General features: G+C 41.2%; 1 protein-coding gene across 3 annotated transcripts; it reads left to right on the forward strand.

The window, feature by feature from the left end:
* On the forward strand, positions 1-22484 carry ulk1b (unc-51 like autophagy activating kinase 1). 3 transcript variants are annotated; one of them, XR_004896708.1, is made up of 28 exons: positions 1-665; positions 1544-1636; positions 2141-2182; positions 7067-7099; positions 8128-8164; positions 9616-9789; positions 11130-11203; positions 11609-11710; positions 12725-12783; positions 13421-13503; positions 13942-13992; positions 14493-14584; positions 14785-14950; positions 15155-15209; positions 15415-15501; positions 15667-15810; positions 15932-16080; positions 16703-16980; positions 17147-17352; positions 17558-17679; positions 17960-18085; positions 18701-18885; positions 19310-19494; positions 19862-19980; positions 20110-20267; positions 21230-21365; positions 21575-21816; positions 21885-22484. XR_004896708.1 is itself a non-coding variant. In XM_031298221.2 (27 exons), exons 1-27 carry the CDS (start codon positions 576-578, stop codon positions 21628-21630), a joined length of 3102 nt encoding a protein of 1033 aa, XP_031154081.2. In that variant the 5' UTR covers positions 1-575; the 3' UTR covers positions 21631-22484. The 3 variants fall into 3 exon arrangements, 2 of the variants coding, with proteins under 2 accessions (XP_031154081.2, XP_031154083.2); XM_031298221.2 differs by having other exon boundaries at positions 21575-22484; XM_031298223.2 differs by having other exon boundaries at positions 15158-15209; positions 21575-22484.
* Positions 22485-24787: the final 2303 nt, after the last annotated feature.

Raw genomic sequence — 24787 nt, forward strand, 5'->3', positions numbered from 1 at the left:
GCATGCGCTTTGTTGCAGAGGCTAGACGCCAGTCTGCTTTGTTGGGACCATCAATGCTACGACTTTCGGAGAGTCAGCTCCGAATTGCAAGAGATTCAGGGGGATATTTACAGCATTTTCCGGTTATTAGCCATTTTTAGCTTGTTTTAAATTCACAGTCAGCGCTTTTGTCGCCTTGTGTACGCTTCAGACAACAGAAGTGAGGAGCCCCTGTATATAAACAAAACGCAGCGAGCTGCTTTTTTTTTAAGGTGGCACGTCAGAGACAGCTGTAACAACAATACTCATCCGATCCTCGTTTGTTAAGTTAGCTAACTTCGTGTTGGCGGCGTTGTTAGCGATGGACATCACCATACAGCTTTGTTAGGAGTTAAACTCCAAAACGTGTGCGTGCGAACATGAGAGAAGAGGACAGTTTGTTGTCAGGAAGGCAGCCCATGGCAAGTGAAAGAGGGGGTGAACGTCCCTGCTGCTGCCCCTACTTGACAGAGGAGAAAGGAGCACTTGCTGTCCAGAAGAGTGACCTGAGGCCTCCTGGTCATTTGTCCGCCTAGAAAATCTGACTTTGGCACGATATGGAGACGGTGGGGAAATTTGAGTTCAGTAGGAAGGACCTGATAGGACATGGCGCATTTGCTGTCGTCTTCAAAGGCAGACACCGAGAGGTGAGTATTTTCCTCGTCTACTATTTGTATTACTTTTAAAAATATATACTTTTGCAAAAATAGACGAAATTAAAGGTCGCATAAATGGTTTAGTTGTATTGTTAGGAACGAATCGCATTTTATTGCCCATCTGTTTTCATTGTACGGCCTTAAGAGGCCCGGCCGGAGCACAAACAGGAGTTCCTTAAAATAACAGCCAGTTAATGGATTAAATACTCAAGTATTTTTAGTAGTAGTAAGTATATGTGACACCTTTTCTTAATGCATATAAAGTAACTTTGTGAGGGTCTTTATTTGTCGGCTGGTTCGGCAGTTGATGCACATCCATAATCCTGGTGAATTAGAGGCTCCATACTGAGACCATTAATGAACATGTTGAAACATGTCCTACACCTGCAATGAAAGAGTATGAATTATAAATGGCTTTGCAGTAATTTGATTACACTTCGGTGATATAATGTAACACATCTGTTGATACAAATAATATCCTAGGGGTAAGGTAATGTGGGCCCTTAGCATCTTTGTTGCTTAATTTGTAAATTGGCACATAGATCAATTTCATCTATAATAGAGGATTATGGCCTCCAATACATTCAAATATGCAGTAAATTCAGAAAAATTCACTGAAAAGGAAATGCTGCTCTTCAAATCTACCTCAGTAACCAGTCCTGGCTGATTACAGTCTCAGCAGGTGACCGGTAATCTGTACCAAATTGCATTAGGAAACCTGTCTAACCAACTCATTTGCTTATACCGACACTTGTGCTGTAGTGCAAAGATTGTACATCTTCATATAACATATAGTGTTACACATACTACACATGTTGCATTGCATTTGTTTTGTCTGCCCAAAAATGATTTCCAATGTTTCCTTCTAGAAACATGACTGGGAGGTGGCAGTGAAGTGCATCAACAAGAAGAACTTGGCCAAATCCCAGACACTGTTGGGGAAAGAGATCAAAATATTAAAGGTAAATCCGAAGCTCTCAGGAAAGTACTATTTTCCATGAGTTCAATGGTAATCAGATTACTTTGTGTACTTAAAACATTATTATAAGGAACACATTTCTTTTTTGCTTAATGTATATCTTACATTTGTGCATTAACAAACCGGCAGTGGTAAATCTCAGAATTACTCAGCTGGTTTCTCTATTAAAATGTGTCACCTTGACATTTTAAAGTCTTATAAAGTGTTTAGATCATCTAGCTAGTGGTGTTTTAATAAAACATGTTTGCTGTAGTGAACATTTCAGTATCTAGAGCTGGAAAGGTGCCATATGTTAGAGTGAAATATGAGCATGGATTATCTCAACATGATCATCTCGTGGAACATGGAGATGTCATAGTGAAAGTAAAGGTTACGTTTCCTGCAGACGACAGGGGGCCTTAGTTGGATATCTGTTTAAAGTTCAAAAATGTAAAAATATATCAAGCATATACCATCCAAATAGTGATTATCTCTGTCATTTCTGCAGGAACTGAAACATGAGAACATCGTTGCATTACTGGACTTTCAGGTATGTAATACTACACCCACAAATGGTATGTAAATCATGGTAGGAACAGGCTGATTGCACATCATGTCAGGGCCCCGTTTACATACATACATATGTATCACACCTCTCATTGTCCCAGTTTCCCCCATCAGTCTGTGCAATGTCAGGGCCCCGTTTACATACATACTCATCACACCTATCATTGTCCCAGTTCCCCCCATCAGTCTGTGCTTGCAAAATAGAGCAGATGGGTTGTTGGATGTGTCTGTTCTACATGACCCACTTCTGTTTCATGCAGCTTGAACGGTTTTGTTTTCCCTACTTGTTAAATGAGGCTTTGCTACATTTGTTTGTTCAAAAAAAAGTTTTTGTTTCATCTGGTTCAGGCATGTTTTTCTCTGCTCTTCCATGTACAGCAAATCCTTGTATATTTTCAGTAAATACTTCTGCCTTTGTGTTCTGTTGAGCTCAGTCATCTCTCGTGTTTACATTCTGTTTACAGTCAAATGGGCTGTTCCTGCTGGTCTCCTTGATTAAGGCTTCCTGGGAAGTTTAGTGTCCTTTTGAGTCCGTAGCACATAAACTTTGGAATGCTCTGCCTCCACCTTTAAGGTTGGCTGTTTCTGTGGATTGTTAAAAAAAAAAAAAAAGATAAAAACCTACCTTGTTAGTTAGGCGTTTGGTTGAGCTGTCTGCGCTTTATGTATTTTTATGTCATTTTAATTGTGTATGGTGTCTTAATATGTATTATGTCCTCTTGTATGTTTTTTATACAAAGCACTTTGTGATTTTATTTGTGAAAAGCGCTCTATAACTAAATTTTACTTAAATATTTACCTACTACTTAACTTTTTGCTTGCCTCAAGTGTCTCTGCTTATTACAAGAGATGTGTTGCCACCTTTTCAAGACACAAGCCTGATGCCTAGGGTGTAGACTAGGTGTCATGCTCCCATACAACATGTGCATGTGAACCTCATGTGCAGAGAGAAATACCAGCACTTAGCTCAGTGCCACACCGGACAGATGTTGAATTGTAAGGTGATGAATAAGAATCCACAGTCACAGCGAGGGTCTTGCCTGTAGCATAGTAACCAGTCTCAAGCTCACTGTGACAACAACTGCCTTCTCTGACACAAAAATATCCTAACTTTCTTTTGTCTTTCTGGTTCAAAGATTTCATGTGCACATTATTCTTATTGTAACATCTGACAAGACTACTATATTGCACAATGACGTGTGTTGCAGAGCGTGTTTGCAGGAATGTTGACACACATCCTGTTGCATTACTGTCTCTTGTCATAAATCCACAGACATGTTTCTGGTCTCATTGTGCTCTTTAGTTTTGATGCATTGCTTAGCAAGTTAGCTTTTTTTTTTTTTTTTTTTTTATCCCATATGAAATCTGGATATTAACTGCATATTAAGTCTGATGAGAGCATATACTGTAGGCTTTCTTACCTGAGCCTGATTTGTTTCTTTTATTTAAGGTGATATTTCATTCTCTTTTTTAATATCAGGGATCTAGTCATTATGCAAATCAAGTTACAAAAAAGTTGAGGCCAATGATGCACGCTGTCATATGTTGGGCACTGTTGCTGCTCAAACACCCCAGCACAGTCACTTTGTTGTATTGATGGCAAATAGGGATTTAACTGCTTTGCCCAAGAGCTCTTCATCAGTAGCTTTAAGGAATGTATTTGCGACTGGTTATAATGCCTCAGCCCAGGTAGAATTCGACAATATTCCCTCTCTTATCTTTAGACTGACTCACAGTGGCACCTCCTTCTGTGCATTGAGAAAAGTCCAAGCTGGGCTCTAAGATTACTGGTTTGTTGTTGCACAGCAGACAGTGTAGATGTTCTGAGCAGGGGATCCTACCATGCAGCTATCTAATTAGGTCAGGAGGAAACTGAAACCAAACCAAACACTGGACACCAGAGAAATGCATTTACTTTGCTTTTCACATTTTATCTGATTGTCTTATCCTAAGTGACTTAAAAATTAGTTTGAGAGTCGAATGATCATTCTAGGTTCTAGATTGTCCTAGAGTTACAGGTAAACACTGGTGGTATGGTCACAGCACCAACATGTTTTAGTTTCTATTTCTTAACAGGTTTTGAGCAAGAGCAAATAGCAGATAGATAGATTGACCAGAGATGGTAATTGATTAATGATTGAAGTCATTTTCCAAGAAAAAAAACACCAAATATTCTCTTGTTTCAGCTTCGCAAATGTAAGGATTTACTGCTTTTCTCTTATATCACTGTAAATTGTAAAGTACATTTAATCGAGAAAGTAATTGGCAGATTAAATGCAAATATAATGCAAGTAATTGTTAGTTGCAGTCCTAATGTTTTATTTATACATTTTTACTCCGAGAGCAACCTGTTCTTACTCCGAACTCGTAAAATACGGACGTTTGCACTGTGGCTGTCAGTGTCTGAAGCGACAAAAAATGCGCCATTCAGCGTGTTTGTATAACATACCAGGGAGAGCAGCAGCTACACTGGGTTTGAAGATGACGTAACACTAAAGCTGCATACACAGCGACCAGAGGGCCAACCGTCGGCAGAAAAGGCAGTTGGACTGATCAGTCTCCCCGAGTTGGTCAAAAAAGTGCCTCGGAACACACCGAAGAGACGAGACGTAATACGTCTCCATAACAGCCGGCGGCGCTAATCTGTATTGTCGCCCAAAAATGAAAACCGGCAGCTGATTGGACGAACTCGTCACGTGGGTCTTGTTTCTCCAGAAATTCAAAGACAGACTGTCATGGCGGCTAGGTCAGAATACGATCTCATATTTTACTAAAATAGTTCACCGAAACGTGTTTCTGAAAACATTGTAAGCGAGAAATATGCCATGCAGTTGCTGAATCTGTCTTCATTTCAGATCGACAAAGGTCAGTTTAAAAGATTTTTGTCAGATTTTGAGAGACTCTAGTCATTCCGCTCCCCGTTTCCGGGTTATCACGCCACCAATCAGATGGGTCATTTGAGTCCGACTGCCGGCAGTGCCCGCCCCGCCGATTATACATGTCAAATCGGCCAAAATGAAGGCCGACGGCCCCTCGGACGGGACAGACTCGAGTCACTGACCTCGCCAGACTGTCCAACGGCCGATTATCGGCTCTGTGTTCGGGCCTTAAGAGCGACTTATTTTACGAGATGGGAGTGAGAATCTGTTGCCGAGAGAAACGGAGGACGCCTGTGCTGTCTTCAGGAAAATCCACCTTGGGAATGGGAACTAGTTGCCATGACAGAAGTGACTCTGTATGTTATAGCAAGTCATAGCATGAGCTGAACTTTTTATCCAACAGAAGTTTGGTGCTGCAGTACCACACTTCTGTCTGAGAGACAGCCGGTAGAAACCAATAATGGTTGTCTCTCCAAATGAAACCGGCTGGTTGGCTGGTTAGTTGCCATCCAGCTTCGATAAAGCCAAAGACAACCAATTTCAAAAGGCCTGACTCAGCTGAACTATAGAAAACAGTCTGGCCTTTGACTGGTGAATTCAACAAGATACTGAGATGAGGTCAGAGCGAAAGACTGCTGTCATCTGTTGCCGTGTGATAAGAGGGCTTTTTCAAGCAGGCAGCACTATGTTTTCTTTTTTTACAACTGGTGCCTCAGACAGGTTGTCTGAGAGAGAGGATAGTCGAGGGAAAGTAGATAACAGATGTTAGAAGTGTTTCTGGAACTCTAAATCTCACAAATGTGCAATATAAAAAATTATCCAAGTGGTTGGTAAATGAATAGCTATATACTGTATTGTTGATTGGTGATGTTGTTGTATGAGCTTATGAGTTAAAAGTTTTAGACAGTTTGGACATGATTTACCCATTGTTTTATAATGCTTTTGGCAGCAGAGCCACCCATCTCATTCACTAATTGTTTTTGGCTCATTATTAAAGGTGCTCTAAGCGATGTTGGGTGATGTCACTTCTTGTTGACGTTCAAAGTATTGTCAAACAAAACGGAGGCTAGCTCGCCCCTCCCTCCTCCTCATCCCGTCCCCTCCCTTCCACGCACTAATCCCCCAACCCCCACCCCCAAATTCTTCTTGTCAGTTATTGGCTGGAACACTGTTTGTTATGTTTCGTGGTGCAGGTTGGCACAGTTTGTTTTTGTTGCCGTTTGTGGAGCCTGGGCTGCCTACAGAGACCAAGTTTTTTACAGTGTGTTCAGGGGACAGGCAGCTAGCGGATAGTGAGGAGATGTTTGCTGTATGTGACAAAAAAAGTTGTAGCCTAAAAAACGCGTGGCATCGCTTAGAGCACCTTTAATGTTGCAGAGTAAATTGTTTTCATAATTTCTCACTGATGCCAGGCACGCTTTTACTTTTGATTAGCTGTTATTCAAACGTATGAAAGAGCAGGCCACATAGTCCAGTGGAGTCTGGGGTCCAGGGGTGGTGATGTCGCAGTGGATATGACACATGCATTTGGTGTGGGAGATCTGGGTTCGATTCCCACTGCGATACATCAACCAATGTGTCCCTGAGCAAGACACTTAACCCCTAGTTGCTCCAGAGAGTGCAACCTCTGACATATATAGCAATTGTAAGTCGCTTTGGATAAAAGCGTCAGCTAAATGATATGTAATGTAATGGATAGATCCAGTTTTACTAAAAGAATATGTTCATGTAGACTACTACTAACTGCTTTGATTTGTTCTTTTTCTCTTTTTTTTGTCCCATGTCTTTCTTTCTCAAGACTCAAACTGTTTTTTGTCTTAGCAGTTAGTCCTCAATTTTTGAGCAACTCTTTATATATTTCTCCAACCCAAATTACCAGCTTAGCTTGCTCGAACATTATGGGTGAGCACAAGAACCACCTTGTTCTTTCCTTTGTCTGTCACTGACATGTGTTTGTTTACCACAACTCTTATCTCTTCTCTCTTTAGGAAACTGCCAGCTCAGTGTACCTGGTAATGGAGGTAAGCTCGCTGTGATGTTTGGCTTTGTTTGCTCAGCGCTGTATTGTCTGAGCCTTTGCAGGCAGCTCTGACTGAGCCTGGGCTATAATTAGCCGTGTCCTCGGCATAGGGGGGGGCTTAATTGCTGCCAGTCAACATCCAAATGTTGCTAGTTTATTGTCGTGGCTTGATACTATTCCCCTGATGAGGAGCCACAGGTAGAATAATGTTTGTGAATCTTGTAACTACTACTTTACGAATACTTTGGCCCTTTTTTTGGGTGTTCATCTAGGTAGCAGGAAACATCACAGAACTCAGATTGTTCCAGGCATGTTTAACAGTGTTAGTTAGTGTTTTGTAATGGTTTAGTTCTTTTCTCTGACCAGTTTATGGCTTCGAACATATTGATAATTTCAAGGCATGGCAAAAATGAACCTAAGTTCCATTTCAGTATTTTAAAGTCTTCCTGGGGTCCACCTAATCTCCACGATAATGATGACATCATTCTCAAGTTGATTAATGTTTTTCAGAAGAGAGTTTTAAAATGTCCTAAAGGTACTGTAATATTCCAATTCAATAAAAAACAAATATGATAGTTTTTGGTTAAAAACAGTGTTACAGAAGCAGAACGCAGATGTGACGTAGCTTGAAAGGGGACAGCCAGTACATTTCTCGAACTTGTTCGATTCATTATTATCTTCATTGTTTCCTGCGTATCTCTTATCTGTGTGTTAGAAAAGGAAATGACTTGTGAGGCAGCCTTTCAGAGCACACCTCGCGTTTCCCCAGGTTCATTCATAATTGATGCTAGGAATGAGAGCAAGGGGATAAATCTGTAAACACGTCACTCTTCAGCAAATCACTGCTCTGATCTCTTTTGCTTTCTAGTCTCTTCAGAGGTCGGGTGATGTCAGACACTCAATGCACTATAGTTACAGATCAGCCCTTCATGTAACCTGTGTTTCCTAATATTATTCCTTTTCATCTCCCTCTCTTTAATTTCCTCTCTCTCTCTCTCTCTCCTTTCCTGTCTCTCTTTCTAATCACAGTACTGCAATGGGGGCGACCTTGCGGACTACTTACACTGTAAGTGCAACAATTCATTTACTGAAAGCTCACAGGTGCTTCTCAGTAGAAAAATCAATTGAGTTGATGGTGAAATGTCATCTTTGTTGGTTGATGACAAGAAAGTGAGAGTTCTTGCTCTATGAAAAACTGTCTGTCAATGCCTCTCTCTATTATCTAAAAGCCAAGATCATAAATCATAACAAGTACAATGTCCAACAGTAGAATCATTGCTACAATCAACCAATAAAAGCATCTAAATCCCCAAATCAACTTCTTGGGAGTCCTAAAATAATGACCTTTGGATAGCCAGTTAAGACATCAAGTAGAAGAATTGGAAGAATTACTTTTCAGCTGTGTTAGACATGCCAAGAAGACTGAAAGAATGCAAATAAAAGGGAACAACTTTACAGTCAATTATATGCCCCAAGAGTGCCATTCAGGTCACAACTCAGTTTTGTTTCCCGGCTTCCTTTATGACCGCAGGAACCTGCCTTTTTTATCTGAAACCCTGAAGACGGAGAGACAGATTTGGGGCTTCTGAAACAGCTTCAGGAACTTTGGAGGACCTAAGGCTTAAAATAGACTTTGACATGCAATGTTATCAAACCACATTGAAAAGTCCCTGCTGTCTTCACACAAACAGTATGTGGGACATACATCACATCCTACACAGACAGTACACCACCTTCTGCAAATATGCTTTTGAGTCAACACTATGCTAACAAACTGGGAGCATCATGTCATTAAAATAAAGTCTACAATTCTGTCCAGGTTTGCCACATCTCAAAATTGCAGGGCTCTTAATTGCCAGTGCACTTAAGTCGTCTGAGGTAGGCCTTTGTCTGTCAGCCTGGGCAGGGTGGGAAATAAGACATCAGCCTCTAGATGTTTGCAGTATAGTTCTAGCTGCTAACTTTGTCTGCCAGGTAGCCATAGTCTAAATAGAGGACATATTCCAGTAATATAGTCTTTGCCTGCCTGGTTAAAAAAAGTGTTTTTGGATCACTACCCACTGTGGTCAATGTACAAAACGTTTTTTTCCTGGCCCAAGCCTAGCCTGAGTCTGGCTTTTAAAAATCTGTTGGAAAGGTAGGTGGAGCCAGAGAGAAATTCAAGACAAGGGAGGGACTCTCACATAGAACCATGCTGTACCACCGTGAGATGAGGGAGATGATTGGAGGGAAGGAAGAGACGGGGAGCAGGAGGTGGCAGTGGGGTGATGTGAGAGAACAGAGAGGAAAAATACATATTGCAGATATTTTTAAAGGTGAAATGAGATCATGTTGTGTAATATGATCTGACTCCAGATTTGTTAGGAGAACTAGTATGATTTGCATAGATCAGTCAATCTACATAGGGAGGGTCATTCAGTCCCTATCTGTCTACTATACCCCCACCTCAGTCAGTAATCATATTGTGCACCCAGCATGCCAAAGTTAACTTGTAGTCATAACCTTGTTTCTCTGCAGCCAAAGGCACCCTGAGTGAGGACACTATTCGGGTTTTTCTGCAGCAGATTGCAGGGGCCATGAGGGTCCTACAGGGCAAAGGCATAATCCACAGGGACCTCAAGCCCCAGAACATTCTGCTCTCCTACCCACCAGGACGCAAGTCACACTCTAACAACACCTGCATCAAGATTGGTAGGTTTGATGGTGTGAGAGTCTGCAGGCATGTTGCTAGATTAGTTAACTATTTGAGATTGTTTGTAAATATAGCCGTGCTTGGTCTAACCCAGTAGTATCTATTGGTTAATATGAAACAAGTGTTTAAAGATAGTCAGAAATAAAAAGAGCAAAAAACATTTGACCATTTCAGACATGAGACTACAGCTTGATCACATTAGGACCTAATAGGAAAGCACTAGAACCCTCTACAGGAGCAAGAAACTAATTGAATCTCATGAAGCAGCACATGGAAACCCCTACGCTGTAATCAAGCTCTTTACAGACAGTTTTATTGCAACAGGCCCTAATAATGATTTCCCAAAGGTAATTGATTCCACCAAGATAATAAGTCTAAACTGCTTACAGGAAATTGATTAGATTATATATAGAATTTCACATTTTTCCCCTCAGCAATGCTGGTAGTCTTCCTCTAAATTAAACACTGAACATAAAATACCAAGAAAGAAAAAAACCTATATTCAAAGATACAATGATGTGCGTGTGTCTCATCCGTTTTGAGTTTGACTGATGTGACCATAAACGATGACATTTGTTAAACAACAAGTATTCGCCGTAATGGAAAGTGTCATGACCAAGTACAGACAGCGAGTGTGTGTTGTTTAGCTGTTTGGAAACTCTGCTAATCCTTAAGCCTATTAATTCTTGTTCCTCTGGAGAGAATTGATTGCCTTGAGGCTCCCAGTCACTGCAGAATGTTATTATCCTCACTATTCTGGGAAAACTCGCACAGTCACACTAACAGACACACTGTTCACACACACATACACTCATCGTGCCTACATAGATGGAGTAACTGACACACAAGCACATGCAGGGTGACAAAGGGATTACTGAAATATATTTTGTTGACTTGTTAATTCGGCTGTGTGCTCAAGGATATCAGGTATCATTTGTGGAGTTGATGTTTTAAAATGTAATAACATGAGTAATATAATGAGCTGCACAGACATTGTTTAGACTATTTTTATCTATATGCTCTACTTTAGAGAAAACTCAACAGTACTTTTAACTCCAGTGTTATAATGCTGCATTGTCCTCATACTTGTACTCACAGTGAAGATAGTGATGATCTCGCTCTCAGCCATTATTGGTATTATAATGTATAGTTTTATTGGTTTTAAAAATAGGTTGAGCGTTCAGTTGGGAACATGTAGCAGACAAAAAAATATTTTTGAGAGCACTATAGATTTGTTTTGCGACCATCTGCAGTTTTTCCTTTGGGAAGTTCTTTACTATTTACCCCCCTTATTTGATCAGTTTGTGAGTCTCAGCATCTGCACATTTTCTCTCCACAGCGGACTTTGGCTTTGCCAGGTACCTTCAGAACAACATGATGGCAGCAACACTCTGTGGGTCCCCTATGTACATGGTAAGCACTCTTTTTCATAGATATGATGGAAAATAATAGCCAGCATACTCAAATGTTTTGCCAGCACAAATCAGATTTGATGACTACTGTTTTTTAAACTCAGACCAAAGGTTGTAAGAAAGAGAAAGTAAATAAATAAGGATGCTTTGATGGTGCCTGAGAAGGTGTCATTTCAAAAAACACCATGTTTTGATCATCATTGGTTGAACTTGGATGATGGCTCGATTGCTTCTGTGATCATTGTTCATGTGGAAAAAGCAGAGGTCGGAGCTAGTTCTTTTAATTTTACAGTGTTAGCTGAACACTGTCTCAAAAACATAACACATCATGGGTAACTTAATCATCTCATTAACTGTTCATCAAAGAGTTTCACCAAAGTAATGTCAATCATGTTTTCCTCACCAGGCTCCTGAGGTCATTATGTCCCAAAACTATGATGCCAAGGCTGACTTGTGGAGTATAGGAACCATAGTGTTTCAGTGCCTGACTGGGAAGGCTCCTTTTCAGGTAAACACACTTTTACAATTCATGTTCTTTTGCAATATGACCTGCTTCACACATCGTTACCTACACTGCCATTTAGGGATGAGCCATATTAAAACTCCACCGTTTTTATAAGACCAAATTAACAACAATCATTATGTCATATAAGATTCACTGTCATCACTGGCTTTTAGATGAGTCATAAGTGTGTCTACAGAAAAGTGAAGTATGTATATGTATTCATCAACAGCCACATTCTCCCTGCCAGCTTTAGTACTGCAGTACTTCCTTTCCACTAGGTTCCTCATCTCTCTCTTGACTTTTAGCCTTCATCTCTGTGAAAAACAACTTTTTAAATATTCACAGTTTTGTAATGGTTGTATATGTTGTATCTACCTCATTTTTGGAGACCTGCTGCTTATCTGTATTCTTTACATATCTATTTGACCGAAATAAGAGTATGTGAACAGTATGCACAGAAGTTTGCGTGTCATTTTGCACAAGAGAATGAACTTAAAGCAAATATTTTAATGTGATTAAAGTGATGGAAAACACATGCAGTAATTTTAATAGTAACACAATGAAGTGCATTAACACAAAACTATGTTGAATGATCCTTTAAAATATTTTTTTATCCAGAAAATGCACTTCAGTCTATTGTCTGTTGAAAGTTTTTAAACAGACTGTCTCCTCTCTCCGGATCATGTGAAAAATGAGCAGGCTCACATAAACCCAGCAATTAGCCATGGCTAACTTAAATGATGCTATGAAAGATGAACCACATTAACATCTTACAAAGTACCTTATCTAAACTGGTCCAACAGCATTTCTGACACTATCCGAGTAGTTTCACTCTTTGCTTCATTAACAAGCTTGTTAAAACGTGGTATTGTGTCGTTACACAAGTGATTAAAGCAGCTGGCTTATGGTTTAATCTGTGCAATGTCCAGCATACTGTGCCATAATTGTGTATGACTATGTGTAAATCTGCAGACATTTACACGTTTTGAACTATTTCTCTGACCCTGTCATCCCTAGGCTAGCAGTCCCCAGGAACTCCGGCTGTTCTATGAAAAACACAAGACCCTCAGCCCAAAGTAAGGAGTTACAGTGAGATGACAGCATGTTGATTTTTTATGTGTAAAAAAAACGATGTTATGGCAAAAGACAACATGCATTTGTTTTATAAATTTTGCTTATAAGAAATGAGAAACTTTGCTGTCATACATCTTTAGGATAGAATAACCAATTAAAAGTGAAGCTCTGACCTAAACTTTTTTAGAAAGGCCCCATTGTCTTTGAAATGTGTCTGTGTTGCTACAGTGCTATTCAAAAAAACAAGTCATCTACAGAGATTCTGCTAGTTACGGCAATGCCAGCGGGGTCATTTTTTCACAGTTGAACAGCATTTGATTTACAAAATTATTAGAAATGACAAGCCCCTAGCAAATCCCCAACAACCCAGTCTTTTACAGCACAATGTATGTAAAGGTTTTACATTTCAGTTTATCACAGCTGCCGAATGAAACCACACTGACTATGAAAGATACCATGTATTCTGAAAAGATGTTAATTACATTTTCTTTAGAGAATACAGATAAGTTTTTGGCAGTAAACCAAGTATCACTAACAGTTTTTCTGTATTTAAGTTTTCTTTTGTGTTATTGAACCTTTTAATTAAGTTTTTTTTCCTGCACAGCAGCACACACTGATGGTGGTATTATTTATTTGCAGCATCCCCAGAGAGACGTCAAGCCATCTGAGGCACCTGCTGCTGGGTCTGCTGCAGCGCAACCACAAGGACCGCATGGACTTTGGTTAGTGAACATTGAGTCCAGTAGAATGACTGAAATAGTTGACTATATGGTGTGGGTACAGACCTACACTAGTAACCTACTAATATAGCATTTCATAAATACTTAACTCAGGGCTGTAGTACTTGAGTCCGGACTCGAGACGCTTTTCTGTTGTCTCAGACTTGGCCATTGGACTCGCCAAATATTCCACTTGGTCTCGACCGAGTCCAGCACTATATGCTTTTTTTTTTAAAGTAACTTCCTTCTTAAAAACTTGTCTTGGACTCGACAAAAGTGGACTTGACTACAGCCCTGACGTAACTACTGTAGTCACGTTACCCGGACAACAGATGTACAAATATCCCCGTGTATGTTTGTATCTATGTACTGTATGTTGCTGAAATGTTTCCACGCTTCACTACCTCCTGCTAATTCTAATTCTTTTTGTGTTGTTGGTAGATGAGTTTTTTTGTCATCCTTTCCTGGAGGCTAGCTCATCCATGAAAAAGAGTAAGTAAGAATAAACAATGCACTTCTTAATAGAGCTTGGTTGGATAACCGTCAGTAACACACAAGTGCAGGACTACATCTGTATTGTACAATGTATATATACATCGAAATGCCTTGCACCTATAACGTCTCGCACCTTGACTGTAATAAACATTACACATTTTCTGAAACCATACCACATTTTCTTAAAGCATTAAGTGTAAAACTTCACATCCCTTTTTTTAAAATAACGCAAGGTTGAAATGATGTCAAGACTGAACTTTTCATCCAAATTATACTTTTATTTCATTCGAGGACTAGACGTAGTAGTAGAGCCAGCCACATAGTGATGCGAACATGAGAGAAAAAAGCAATTATTTGTCAGCAAAAAACCATAAAGTTATGCCATAATATGTGCCCTGTGGGATTTTCTTGTAAACCGTCAAAGATTCTGTTTCTCACCAAACTGCCTTGTGCATATCCTTTAGTTTGTCTAAGAATTGTGTTGCATTTTGTTACAGCAACGCCTACTGTGTCCATGACCTGCTTCCCAAGCTCTGCATCAGCCAGCTCTTGTAGCAGCTCTTCCACCTCTCACCTCGCCTCACCACCGGTTCGCGTTTATTATTCCTGTATTATTTCCTTTGTTTCTCTGTCTGTACCTAAGTATAGAGGCTGTGTTTTTATGTGCAGTCATAGAAACCAACCAAGTCAACACCTATTTGGCCTTCTTACACAGTTTGCTCTTTCATTTTTTCTTTTGGGCTTTCTTTCTTAGTTTATGTACTAGTTTCTGTCTCCCTGTCTCTGCAGCAGTCTCTTGCTGAGGTTCAGCATTTGCGTGCCAAAGCTCTGGCCTCCCCTACCCAGGAGGCCACTGGTTTTCTCCTCAAGGACTCGTCTGGAGGGGGCGGCAGCAGCAAGAACTCCTCCTCCTGTGACACAGATGACTTTGTCATGGTGCCTGCTCAATTCACCAGTAAGACTTTTTTTATTTTCTTCTAAATCCCTACCTAAATGTCAAATGCAGCTGTGCATCATCCTAGCCTTGGCTCCAGCTCTATAGGATTACTGCTGAAGTATTTGAAGTAATCTTTTATTTATTCTTCATAGACTGGAGCCCTACTCTATCTAGGTATCAATTCTTTAATCTCTGTTCTTAACGTTTTTGCTGGTTTCCCAGCAGGTGAGCTGACATGTGAGGGTAAAGTGCTGCAGGACAGCCTGATGAACAGCGGGTAAGATGCAAGGATTGGTTCTTCATAGATCACCTGTATTACACTGCTTTAATGTAGTTCTGGACAGTGTTGCAGAATATAGCAGCATCATTGACTATCCATACTGAAATTTAAATCAAAGTGAGAGCATATGTTGTATTCTTTATTCAAAATGGCAACTTGATAAAGTCCTGATGACGTGTCTCCTGTGTCCCCTTTATTTCAGCTCTCTTCTGGCTTCTGCTGGTCTGTGTAGCCAAGTCAAAAGTCCTCCACACTCACCTTCCTGCAGTGGGTCTCCAAGTCCTCTCAGGTAACAGCACAGAGCTAGATGTTTGGGTGTGGTGGTAAGATATGGAAATGGTTAGTGGTAGAAGAAGAAGAAGCAGCAGCAGGAGCAATTGCCAACACTAACCCTCTCATTTCTTGTCTAACTGTTTCCCTCTGCACTCTCTGTTCTTCTCACTGTTGTTGGCAGACCCAGTGAGTTCTTGGGAAGTAACTATATTGGTAGTGATGGAAACCATGGTCAGTCATTGCCTATCCCAGTCCCCACCCAGGTCCAGAACTACCAGCGCATGGAGCAGAACCTCCATTCTACCAAACAGGATTGCTCACCACGGTCTGTATCCACAAAGACAAACACACATACACATGTGTGGGACATGTGTATGCTTCTGATGTCAATTTGTATTTACATATCTTAAACTGACTGGAGAGACTCATGAACTTTGTATTATTAGGATATCGACACCAGTGCGTCGTTGCAGCAGTGGAAGCTTGCTGGGCTTTGCTCGGACCGGGCCTTCACCCCCATACGGGCAAGGAACAGTCACCACCAATCGCAGGCTTTCTCTGGGAGGTGCCAGACCTTTTCAGCTCTCCCCTCAAGGTAGCTCAGAGGCTTTGCTTTGTTTTGTGTACCACTTTTCCAGCATTCTCTAATCTACTTTCTATATAATTCAACCAAAGAGGATCTTTTCTATCTCATATATATATATATATATATATATATATATATAATTTTTATTTTATATAGATGAAATGCTAAATTGATTTATCAAAAAAATAATCAAACAGAGCAGTTCATTATAAAGTTATTAATAGGTGCAGCCCTATAAAGGCGATTGGCTTGTTGCAGGTGGTTGTTGCCCAAATAATTAGCTGCAGCTAAAGAGGGAAATACAGTTGTGGTTAGCATTTGCCAATGTTTCTCCGAGTCAACCTGGTCAGTTTTGAAAGTTGTTGGTTGAGAAAATGAACAAATCTCCTACGTACACAAACACTCTCCTTCTCACCACCAGTTGCTCTCTACTCGTCTGTGCCTCATGCTGGCACAGTCCCTTATCTGTCTGGACATCCAGCTTGGTAGCAGGGGAGTTAGGCAAGCTTTGTCCATCTCTGCTGTCTCTTGGTGGATTTCTTGTTTTGCTGTCCTGTCTGACATTTAATTTTGCGATGCCACCTGCCGTTTAAAAGCAGAAACATTCTGACCTCCTTCTTCTGTCCCACAGCTCCTCAGCATATTGAACCTCGGCCGACTTCTCAGCAACACCCACAGACGACAGGACTGGGCACACGGACAGGACTGGGCACACGGCTCCACAGTGCCCCCTGTTTGTTGGAGTGTGCCAGTGGTGGTGTCCAGCAAAAGATCAGGAAGCAGCACTCAGACCCGGTGGTGGCACCCTCAACAGGCCTGATGACTGTCCGCCCTCTACACTCGTCCCCCAGACTCAGTGAGCTGATGCAGCGTAGCCCCCTCCCCACCATCCTGGGCTCCCCTTCCAGGGTGAGTCAGATCTGTGTGTGTGTTAGAGAGAGAGAGAGAGAGAGAGAGAGAGAGAGAGAGAGAAACTAATGTGTGTGTTTAATTCTCTGGAGGTACACAGATCAAGAAAAGACTACCAAACAAACCTGTGGTATCTCTACCTTCTCCCTCTTGTCTCTCTCCTCAGGCCATCCCTCCTTTTGAATTCCCCAAGCCTCCAAGCTCTACGAACCTCGTGACCTTCCTGACACAACAGGGTTTGATCATCGGCTCCCCGTGCAGCAGGACTGTCCCAGCAGAGCCCAGAGACGCAGGACAACAAGCGCTTGCACAGGTCACCCAGCCTGCCCACTGCATCCACAGACTGAATGATGATACCAAGGGCTTTGGAAGGTTAGTTTTTTGTTTGTTTTTTTGCTGTTAGATTCCCACGCTGGTGATCTGTATCCAGGAGGAAGTGCTTATCTACAGATACAGGATAGACAGCAGTGCTTCTGCAGTGAAATAGGCGGCTATTAAAAACGTGTATAATTCAGATCACTTCCTTTCCTTCCATGGTCTCCTCTCTGTGTCCCTGTCTCCTGTCTGTTTGGTGCAGGTCTCAGAGTGCAGGTCGTCTGTCTGACATGCTGCTGATGGCTGCATTTGGACCAGGTGGACCTGTGGGTGACCGAGGCAGCACAGAGAACCTGACCTCTGAAAAAGCCATAGACATAACAGGTAGGAACTCTTGTCCATTCACATTTACAAACATATGTATGTAATGTAACATTTCGGTTTTATTTACGTGGCTCATTCCAACGTGTGTCTATAATATATTGCAAAACAATAGAATGTGATACAATGCTATTCCAATTCAATCTTTTAACTTGGTAATTTACAGGGTGAGCTTCTTTGAAATACATTCGTTAAAATACGTTTTTAGTTTTTATTGGAAAATGAAAATGGTCAATGCTATACCCAGCCCTACCTTCAATCATTGCTTTGTTCTGCCATCTAGTGCCCCCCGGTGGTGGGGGAGTCCTTGCACCCGGCTCCATCAGCCCAGCACAGGTGGTTTTCACTGTGGGCTCTCCTCCCAGTGGCAGCACCCCACCTCATGCAGCCAGACAGAGGAAATACTCAGGTAGCACATGCACCTCCTAACACAGCTAAAGTACTTTTCCTCCACATCCTGTCTGCAGCTAGCGGGAATTAAAATTCCATTTGCGCATTAGTATTATGCTCTGCACATCATACAACATAGAGCACTGGCAAGCTATTACTTTCATTTTCCATGATGTGGAAACTTAATTAAATGTCATGAAGGTAAGCATTAAAGGTTGATTTTATTTTATTTTTCATTAAGCCCAACTGTGGAGAGATGTAGACACATTTAGGGAGTGATAACCCAAATGACGAACACACAATTTTGTGTAATTGGTAATTGGCAATTAGAGTATTTAGGAAGAAAAAAAATCATGTACAGTAGTTGTTAACTGGAATGCATCTCCACTCAATACAGTGGTCAGCAACAAGTGTGAATGCCAAAAACAACAAGTCTAGTTGGTAGAAATGTAATCCACACACTGTCATTACAATGTGTTTATAAATTGTTGTCTTGGTAGATTTAGCTGTTTATTGTACAGCAATTAAAAATGCATTTGGAATGCAAATGGGATTTGATGAAAAAATATGTATGTGTATATATAAAAAATGAGATACATTTTTTTTTTTCCCACTCTTTTTCTGACTCATGCAGGCTCCTTCACTTCCGTCAGCCCCGCAGGCTCCTTCACAAGCCGCTACCCCCAGACAGGAACCTATCTGGATGGCTTTGAGGCTCCTTCCAGTCCTCGCTACAGTTTCACAGATCCTATCACAGCCAACATGGGTGGTCATGTAACCTTCGAGGCTCCTGAGCTGCCCGAGGAGACGCTGATGGAGGTGAGAAGCGGGTTTTATACACATCTCTGGAAAGTAGGGAAAAAGGAGTCATCCCTTAGATCCTGTGTATTCTGTGTATTTATGCAGCGATGACTTCTTATGTTTTGTACATCAATCAGGGGTTCATTCTCACAAACCTTAGGAATGAATAATCCCTCTAGAAAGTGTGGTCAGTAAGAAAAATAGTGAGCATAGTGTAATTGAAATGTCTTTAGCTCAAGTCATCATGGCAAAATAGCCTAAGGTGGAGTCTGGAAATGGAATAATCAAATGCATTGAATGACCTGTCTCCTGTTAATGCTTGGGTTCATTTCATCCAATGCAGACTGAATTTGAAAGTTGCCTCTGTTTAAAATTCTATCACACGATCATTTGTTTTCCTCTTTCTCTGTCTCTCTTTTCTCATGTCTCTGTCGGAGTGCAGCAGGAGCATACAGACACTGTGCAAAGCCTGCGTTTCACGTTGGATTTCGCCCGCTGTCTGATGGAGGTGGCTGGAGCCCGTGGGGTCGCGGTGTGCGGGGAGCAGGGGGACATTTCTCATCCCTCCCTCCTTCAGCAGCAGAGCCTGGTAGCAGATCAGATAAGCTCACTGAGCCGAGAGTGGAGGTAAGGCCGTATCAACTACGGCTGCAAGTTTTGTTGATTGCGGTGATACTGTTTATCCAGTTTGGATAGAAAATAGAAAGTAATTTCAACATGGATATCCTGCCTCTGCACCATGTTTGGTGAAAAATAACCATGGGGATAAACAGATTTTTTTTAATTGGCAAAAAGATTTGTCAAGTCAGACTTCAATGTCGCAGTTTGTGGATTTGTAGGGCCTACTCAGGAGTATTGACTGAAATGTCAAAACGTATGCTGCTTTGTGTATGTGTGTGTGTGTGTGTCTGTCTGTGTGTGTGTGTGTGTGTGTGTGTGTGTGTGTGTCTGTGTGTGTCTGTGTGTGTCTGTGTGTGTCTGTGTGTGTGTGCAGTCATGCAGAACAGCTGGTTCTCTTCCTGAAGACTGCAGAACTCTTGTCCACTGCCTTACACACAGCCATGGAGCGAGTTAAACAGGGCAAACTCTACCCATCGTCTACAGTCAAACAAAGTATGAGCTGATATTTTTATTTTGTAAGGGGGAGGGTCTTGTTAAGACGTCTAATACTGTATGTATATTAAACAGAATGTACAATGAGCGTCTTACCAGCATATTAAAATCATTTCTGTCCATATACAGTAGTGAGGAGGCTGAATGAGCTGTACAAGTCCAGTGTGGCGTCCTGTCGCTCACTCAGCACCCGCCTGGAGCGCTTCTTTTCCAGGAAGCATCGTCTAATGGACCAAATCACCTCCATCACAGCTGAGCGGCTGCTTTTCAGCCACACTGTGCAGATGGTAAGCCAGGGGGGGGAATTAGACAGTTGGTAAGCAGAGAAGGAGATGGGGGTTATTGACCCAGCCGGCCACAGCATAATCATTCAGATACTGTATGTGTGGGCATCCAAGAAATAATTAGCCCTAGCATATGTTACAAACTTAAGTGCATGTATGGCCAAAAGACACACACAGGCTCCAGGAATGTACTCTAAAATGATTGCTTTATGGTCACATGAATATTTTAAAGCCACTTCAGTAACTGGATGCTCATTAGAGTGTTACATAAATGGCTAAAAGGCAATGCCATATGTATATGTTTGTATATTTGCTCAGGAAAGAATAACAAAATAAATGTTGGTAAATGACAGCATTACTGTTTTTTAACTGAGGTGCATTGCATTAACCTGACTACGCCAGATGGATTGCTTCGCATTTGCTCGGCATATCCATCTGGGAACTTTCCGTTGGAGAACTTTTGGGAAGGGGCAAAAATACTGGTTAGCTGATTGGATAAACCATCTGTCTATCACCACCTATGTTGGTGATAGACGGGCCAAATCAACCAATCAGATCAACGATATATGAAACTCTTGCCGAAACGGGAGAAATGCAAAACTATCTTTTCCTCCGAGAAAAGCCTCCAGTGCCGTTTTTTGCTCTTCTTTCAATGAAGGAATACTTTCTAATTCGGATAAAACTTGCGCGATAGCTACGCTCATCTCATCCGTGGAAGCCGCCAGTCGCTTCTCATTGCGTCACACCTAAACCCCCCTCAAAACCAACGCTGATTGGTCGGTCGTTTGGTGAACGGCTCCAAATTTTCTCTGTCTCAAGATGCCAGACTGATCTGCGAGTGGAAAACTGGAGCTCGCGAGATCAGGACGGTCTCACGAGGCTAGCATTGCATGTCCCATATTGATATTTTAATCAAGACTAAAATCTAAAGTATATTAACTTAAGCATCCTTGTTTCTGTATCAGGTTCAGACTGCTGCGCTGGACGAGATGTTCCACCAGGGGGAAGCATCAGTCTTGCGCTACCATAAAGCTCTCCTGCTGATGGAGGGCCTGTCTCTGCTGCTCACTGAACAGGACGACATCCTCAGTGTTAGCAAATGTAAGAATGTCTTGTCAGCTCCTCTCACAAAGAGAAGGGCTGTCTCCACTCAGCATCAGCACCCTAGTTTGTTGTGTGGTGTCCCTGCAACTAAACATCTTTTATGATTATATTTTTAAAACAATTTTCTATTTAGATCATCATAGAATGTTTCATCTATAAACTAAAAAAAACTAACCCTGTCTTTTATTTTTTCTCTGTGTCTGCAGGTAAGGAGTGCATTGAACGGCGCCTCACAGCTTTGCAGTCAGGACTCTGTGTTTGAGAGCCCTCCACTGCTTCTTGGACTGTGCATATGATGTCATTTGCACCCTGCACATCACCAATGAACCAAACCTCATGGTCTTCACTTAGGAATGCTTTAGTTTTCACAAGAAAACCACAAGGCTTTAGTTTTCACTGAACCTTAAGGGTTTGTGCTTTTTAAATGGCCATTCATCTCAAGTTTGGGACAGTGGTAGTGACTTCCCTGCCACTAAACTTGTACCAGTGTTGGACATGAAGCACTTGTGCTGTGCAAGAATGTCTGCGCTCTAAACTATGTGAGAGGACTTAGCTTCTGGCACTGAAATGGTAGAACCCCCTTCACTAGGCGTAACACCTGCAGGAGCAATTATTCCTAAGTAGTCACATACCCACATACATTACTTATCTAAACATAAACAGATAGCGTTTTATGATGGACAAATATTCGTGCTACGAATTTGCAATAGGCTTTATAGACAAAATGTTATCTTTTACCAAGATCAGTAGCTGGATGGAAAGCACAGTATCTGCTGTACACCTACATATACAGTAAGGACGTGTTCTGATGAAGATAGGGAACGGCCAAGTATCATTCTCATCAAACGTGTGTTTGTCTTATACCCCTTATTTGCTTTCCTGGGTTTATTTTTATGGTATTTATCTAATTGTTACTTGCTCTGCTGAAGGAAAATTTAAATAGCAATGCTACAGTGGGTGGCTAGAAGCACATACAAGCACTATTACAAAACTGTTGCCCAAATGACTTGTGTTACGTTTTATTTTAGACTCACTGCAGGTAAAAAAAAAAACTCTGTTTAATCATTGAAACAATAATGTAATAGGGATTTTTTTTTTTTAATGGCAGCACCAACAGGCTAACCTGGTTGACACCAGACCCTTCTCAGTTGTAACTGAGAGTGGGTCTGGGAAAGCTTCATTCACAGCCCATTTCCAAAGGGGCGTCACCAACGGATGCCGCTCAAATGCCTCTGGGTGCAATTGGATAGTCCTTCAACCAATCAGACCAACGATCCGGGTGACGTAGCAGGGACAGCGGCATCAACGGGTTGCTGCGCTTCGGTGGCTGTCATGTTGAATGTAAACAAAAAGCTGCTTGCCGTCGCTGCGCTATTGTCATCGTGTAAAGCCCGCCTCAACGGTTGTGATTGGTGCCTTGATTTGGAAAATTTGGAAATGGGCTTGAACGGGCTCTTGGCCAGGACTTGGACATGGACTTGCAGAGCAAATCTCAAATTTGCCGGAAGTTCGTCAGGGTTTTCCCAGGCTACCAACAGGCAGAAAATGGGTCCAGGAAACACTCATTACCCCACATCTACATCCCAAATATAGCTTTTAATTCAAGAGGGACTGAAACTGGTGTGTTAACATCCTTGATCACAATCACGTTAAAGATGCTGCAATAACCTGGGATGTATTCTTAAGGTACACAGAAGCTTATGTACTGATGTTGCTGGTGATTTCTTCACCAATTCCATATTATGTTTGATTATATGTCGTCAGTCAATCATGTCGGAGTTTAGCAAGTATAATCAAATTTGAGGGCTGACAGGAGAGAAACAGTGCTCATATTAGCCAAATGTTACGCAAATTTAGGGTCATCCCAGGGTTTAACGTCTGAATGTTTTTGCACTGTTGAAGTACTGTATAGAACGATCTTGGGTGGAACATGCTGAAAATGTCCAGTTTTTGTAGATACCTAGAAAGATGAGCTTATTTAGAGATTTCTATTCCATGCTTTTATTGCAGTTTTAGTTGTATTACAGTTGCTGTCAAAAGATGTGTGTTAGATGTGAGAATGCTGACAAAGAGATGGTATAAGCTATGAAACCTTAGAAAGAAAAATTCGCTTTACACTGAAAAATAATTTGCATTGGTTGTGTCGTGTTCTGTTTCAGAGTAGTCAGTGGGTGGCAATTGTGTTTGATTTTGAAAAGTGACCTGTTGATTTGGAGTGCTAGTTGAAAATGTGTATTTTACCTGAAATGTTTGTGTATTGTCGATATTGATCTTAGCCATATGTCCCAACAGGATACCTTTACTCTCCTAAATTATGGGTCAATGGGAAGGGTCAACTTCTACTCTGGTTGCTGTCAAAGAGAAGTTTGTGTACATGCATGTGTGAAGTGATGGTGTTTGATGTTTTGTGGGATTTGTTTGGTACAGAACTAATGACATTGATTTGTAACAAGATATGAATGATTTGATTTTCACTCTAGTTGTGGATGTAGTTCAACAACATCCACTGAAAATCAAGGGTTCCTTTGGTGTAACCCACTGCCAGGACCCAGTACAACTTTCTTTTTTCCTGAGGTGTATTTTCCTCTGCCTTTTTAAGTTAATAAAGATGGTTTAGAATAGGGTGTTGATGTATGGTCAGTGCTGAAGATAGTTTACACTGAGATTTATATAGTAGCACTGTCAGCAGAACAGAATGGAGGAATGGTTTTGTCTAAGTGAAAATTTCTCTAAATATACATAATGTGTATTTGCTTTGTGGCCTTCTGTCTTTTGTCAGATAACTTTTTCAAACATTTCCGTAGGTATTGCTCTACCTAGAGCATTCTGCATGTGTAATGTGATGTTTGTTTGTCTGTACATTCCTTATATCAACTCATCCGCAGCCTCTCTGTCTTTACACATGCTGTTCTGTTCCGTCAGTATGTAGTCTCAAAGGAGATACAGATAGCTGAAAGCGATGACATCTTACTTTTATAAAACTGATGCATGTGTCACTTTCTATTGTTCCCTACAATCATTGCTATTGGCCATCCTAACAATGAGTATCTGGGGTAGGAGTCATAAAATGTGTGCAGCAGTTGAAATAATTAAAGAGTACAGCAGGTTGGTGTAGGAAGTGCGGAGACGGTGCCCTTTGACAAGCTGGTATCCACTCTGCTGAAGTGTCCTTGAGCACAGCTTTAGTGCAACTGTTCTGATCACATAAAGATCAAATTAAGTGTGTGTGCACTCCCATAATAGATCTGTCATTGATTTGGATTCTTCTTTTTTGTTTGCTAAGAACATACCCGAATGTTTTCATTCTGTGTTTTGACTTTTGACAAATTCTGTATTACCTGTAAATATTGTAAATTAAGTTATTGTTGTTATTGTATATATTACGCTGCAGGCATGGAGAAAACAGTACCATACCATCT

The sequence above is a fragment of the Sander lucioperca genome, chromosome 1, assembly GCF_008315115.2.
Source record: "Sander lucioperca isolate FBNREF2018 chromosome 1, SLUC_FBN_1.2, whole genome shotgun sequence".
In the NCBI taxonomy this organism is placed as follows: domain Eukaryota; kingdom Metazoa; phylum Chordata; class Actinopteri; order Perciformes; family Percidae; genus Sander; species Sander lucioperca.

Coding starts and splice junctions, on each gene's coding strand:
- ulk1b (XM_031298221.2), top strand. CDS start 576: ATGGAGACGGTGGGGAAATTTGAGTTCAGTAGGAAGGACCTGATAGGA. Junction 1,637..2,140: donor AAGAGATCAAAATATTAAAG/GTAAATCCGAAG, acceptor TCATTTCTGCAG/GAACTGAAACATGAGAACAT. Junction 15,502..15,666: donor GGGTCTCCAAGTCCTCTCAG/GTAACAGCACAG, acceptor TGTTGTTGGCAG/ACCCAGTGAGTTCTTGGGAA.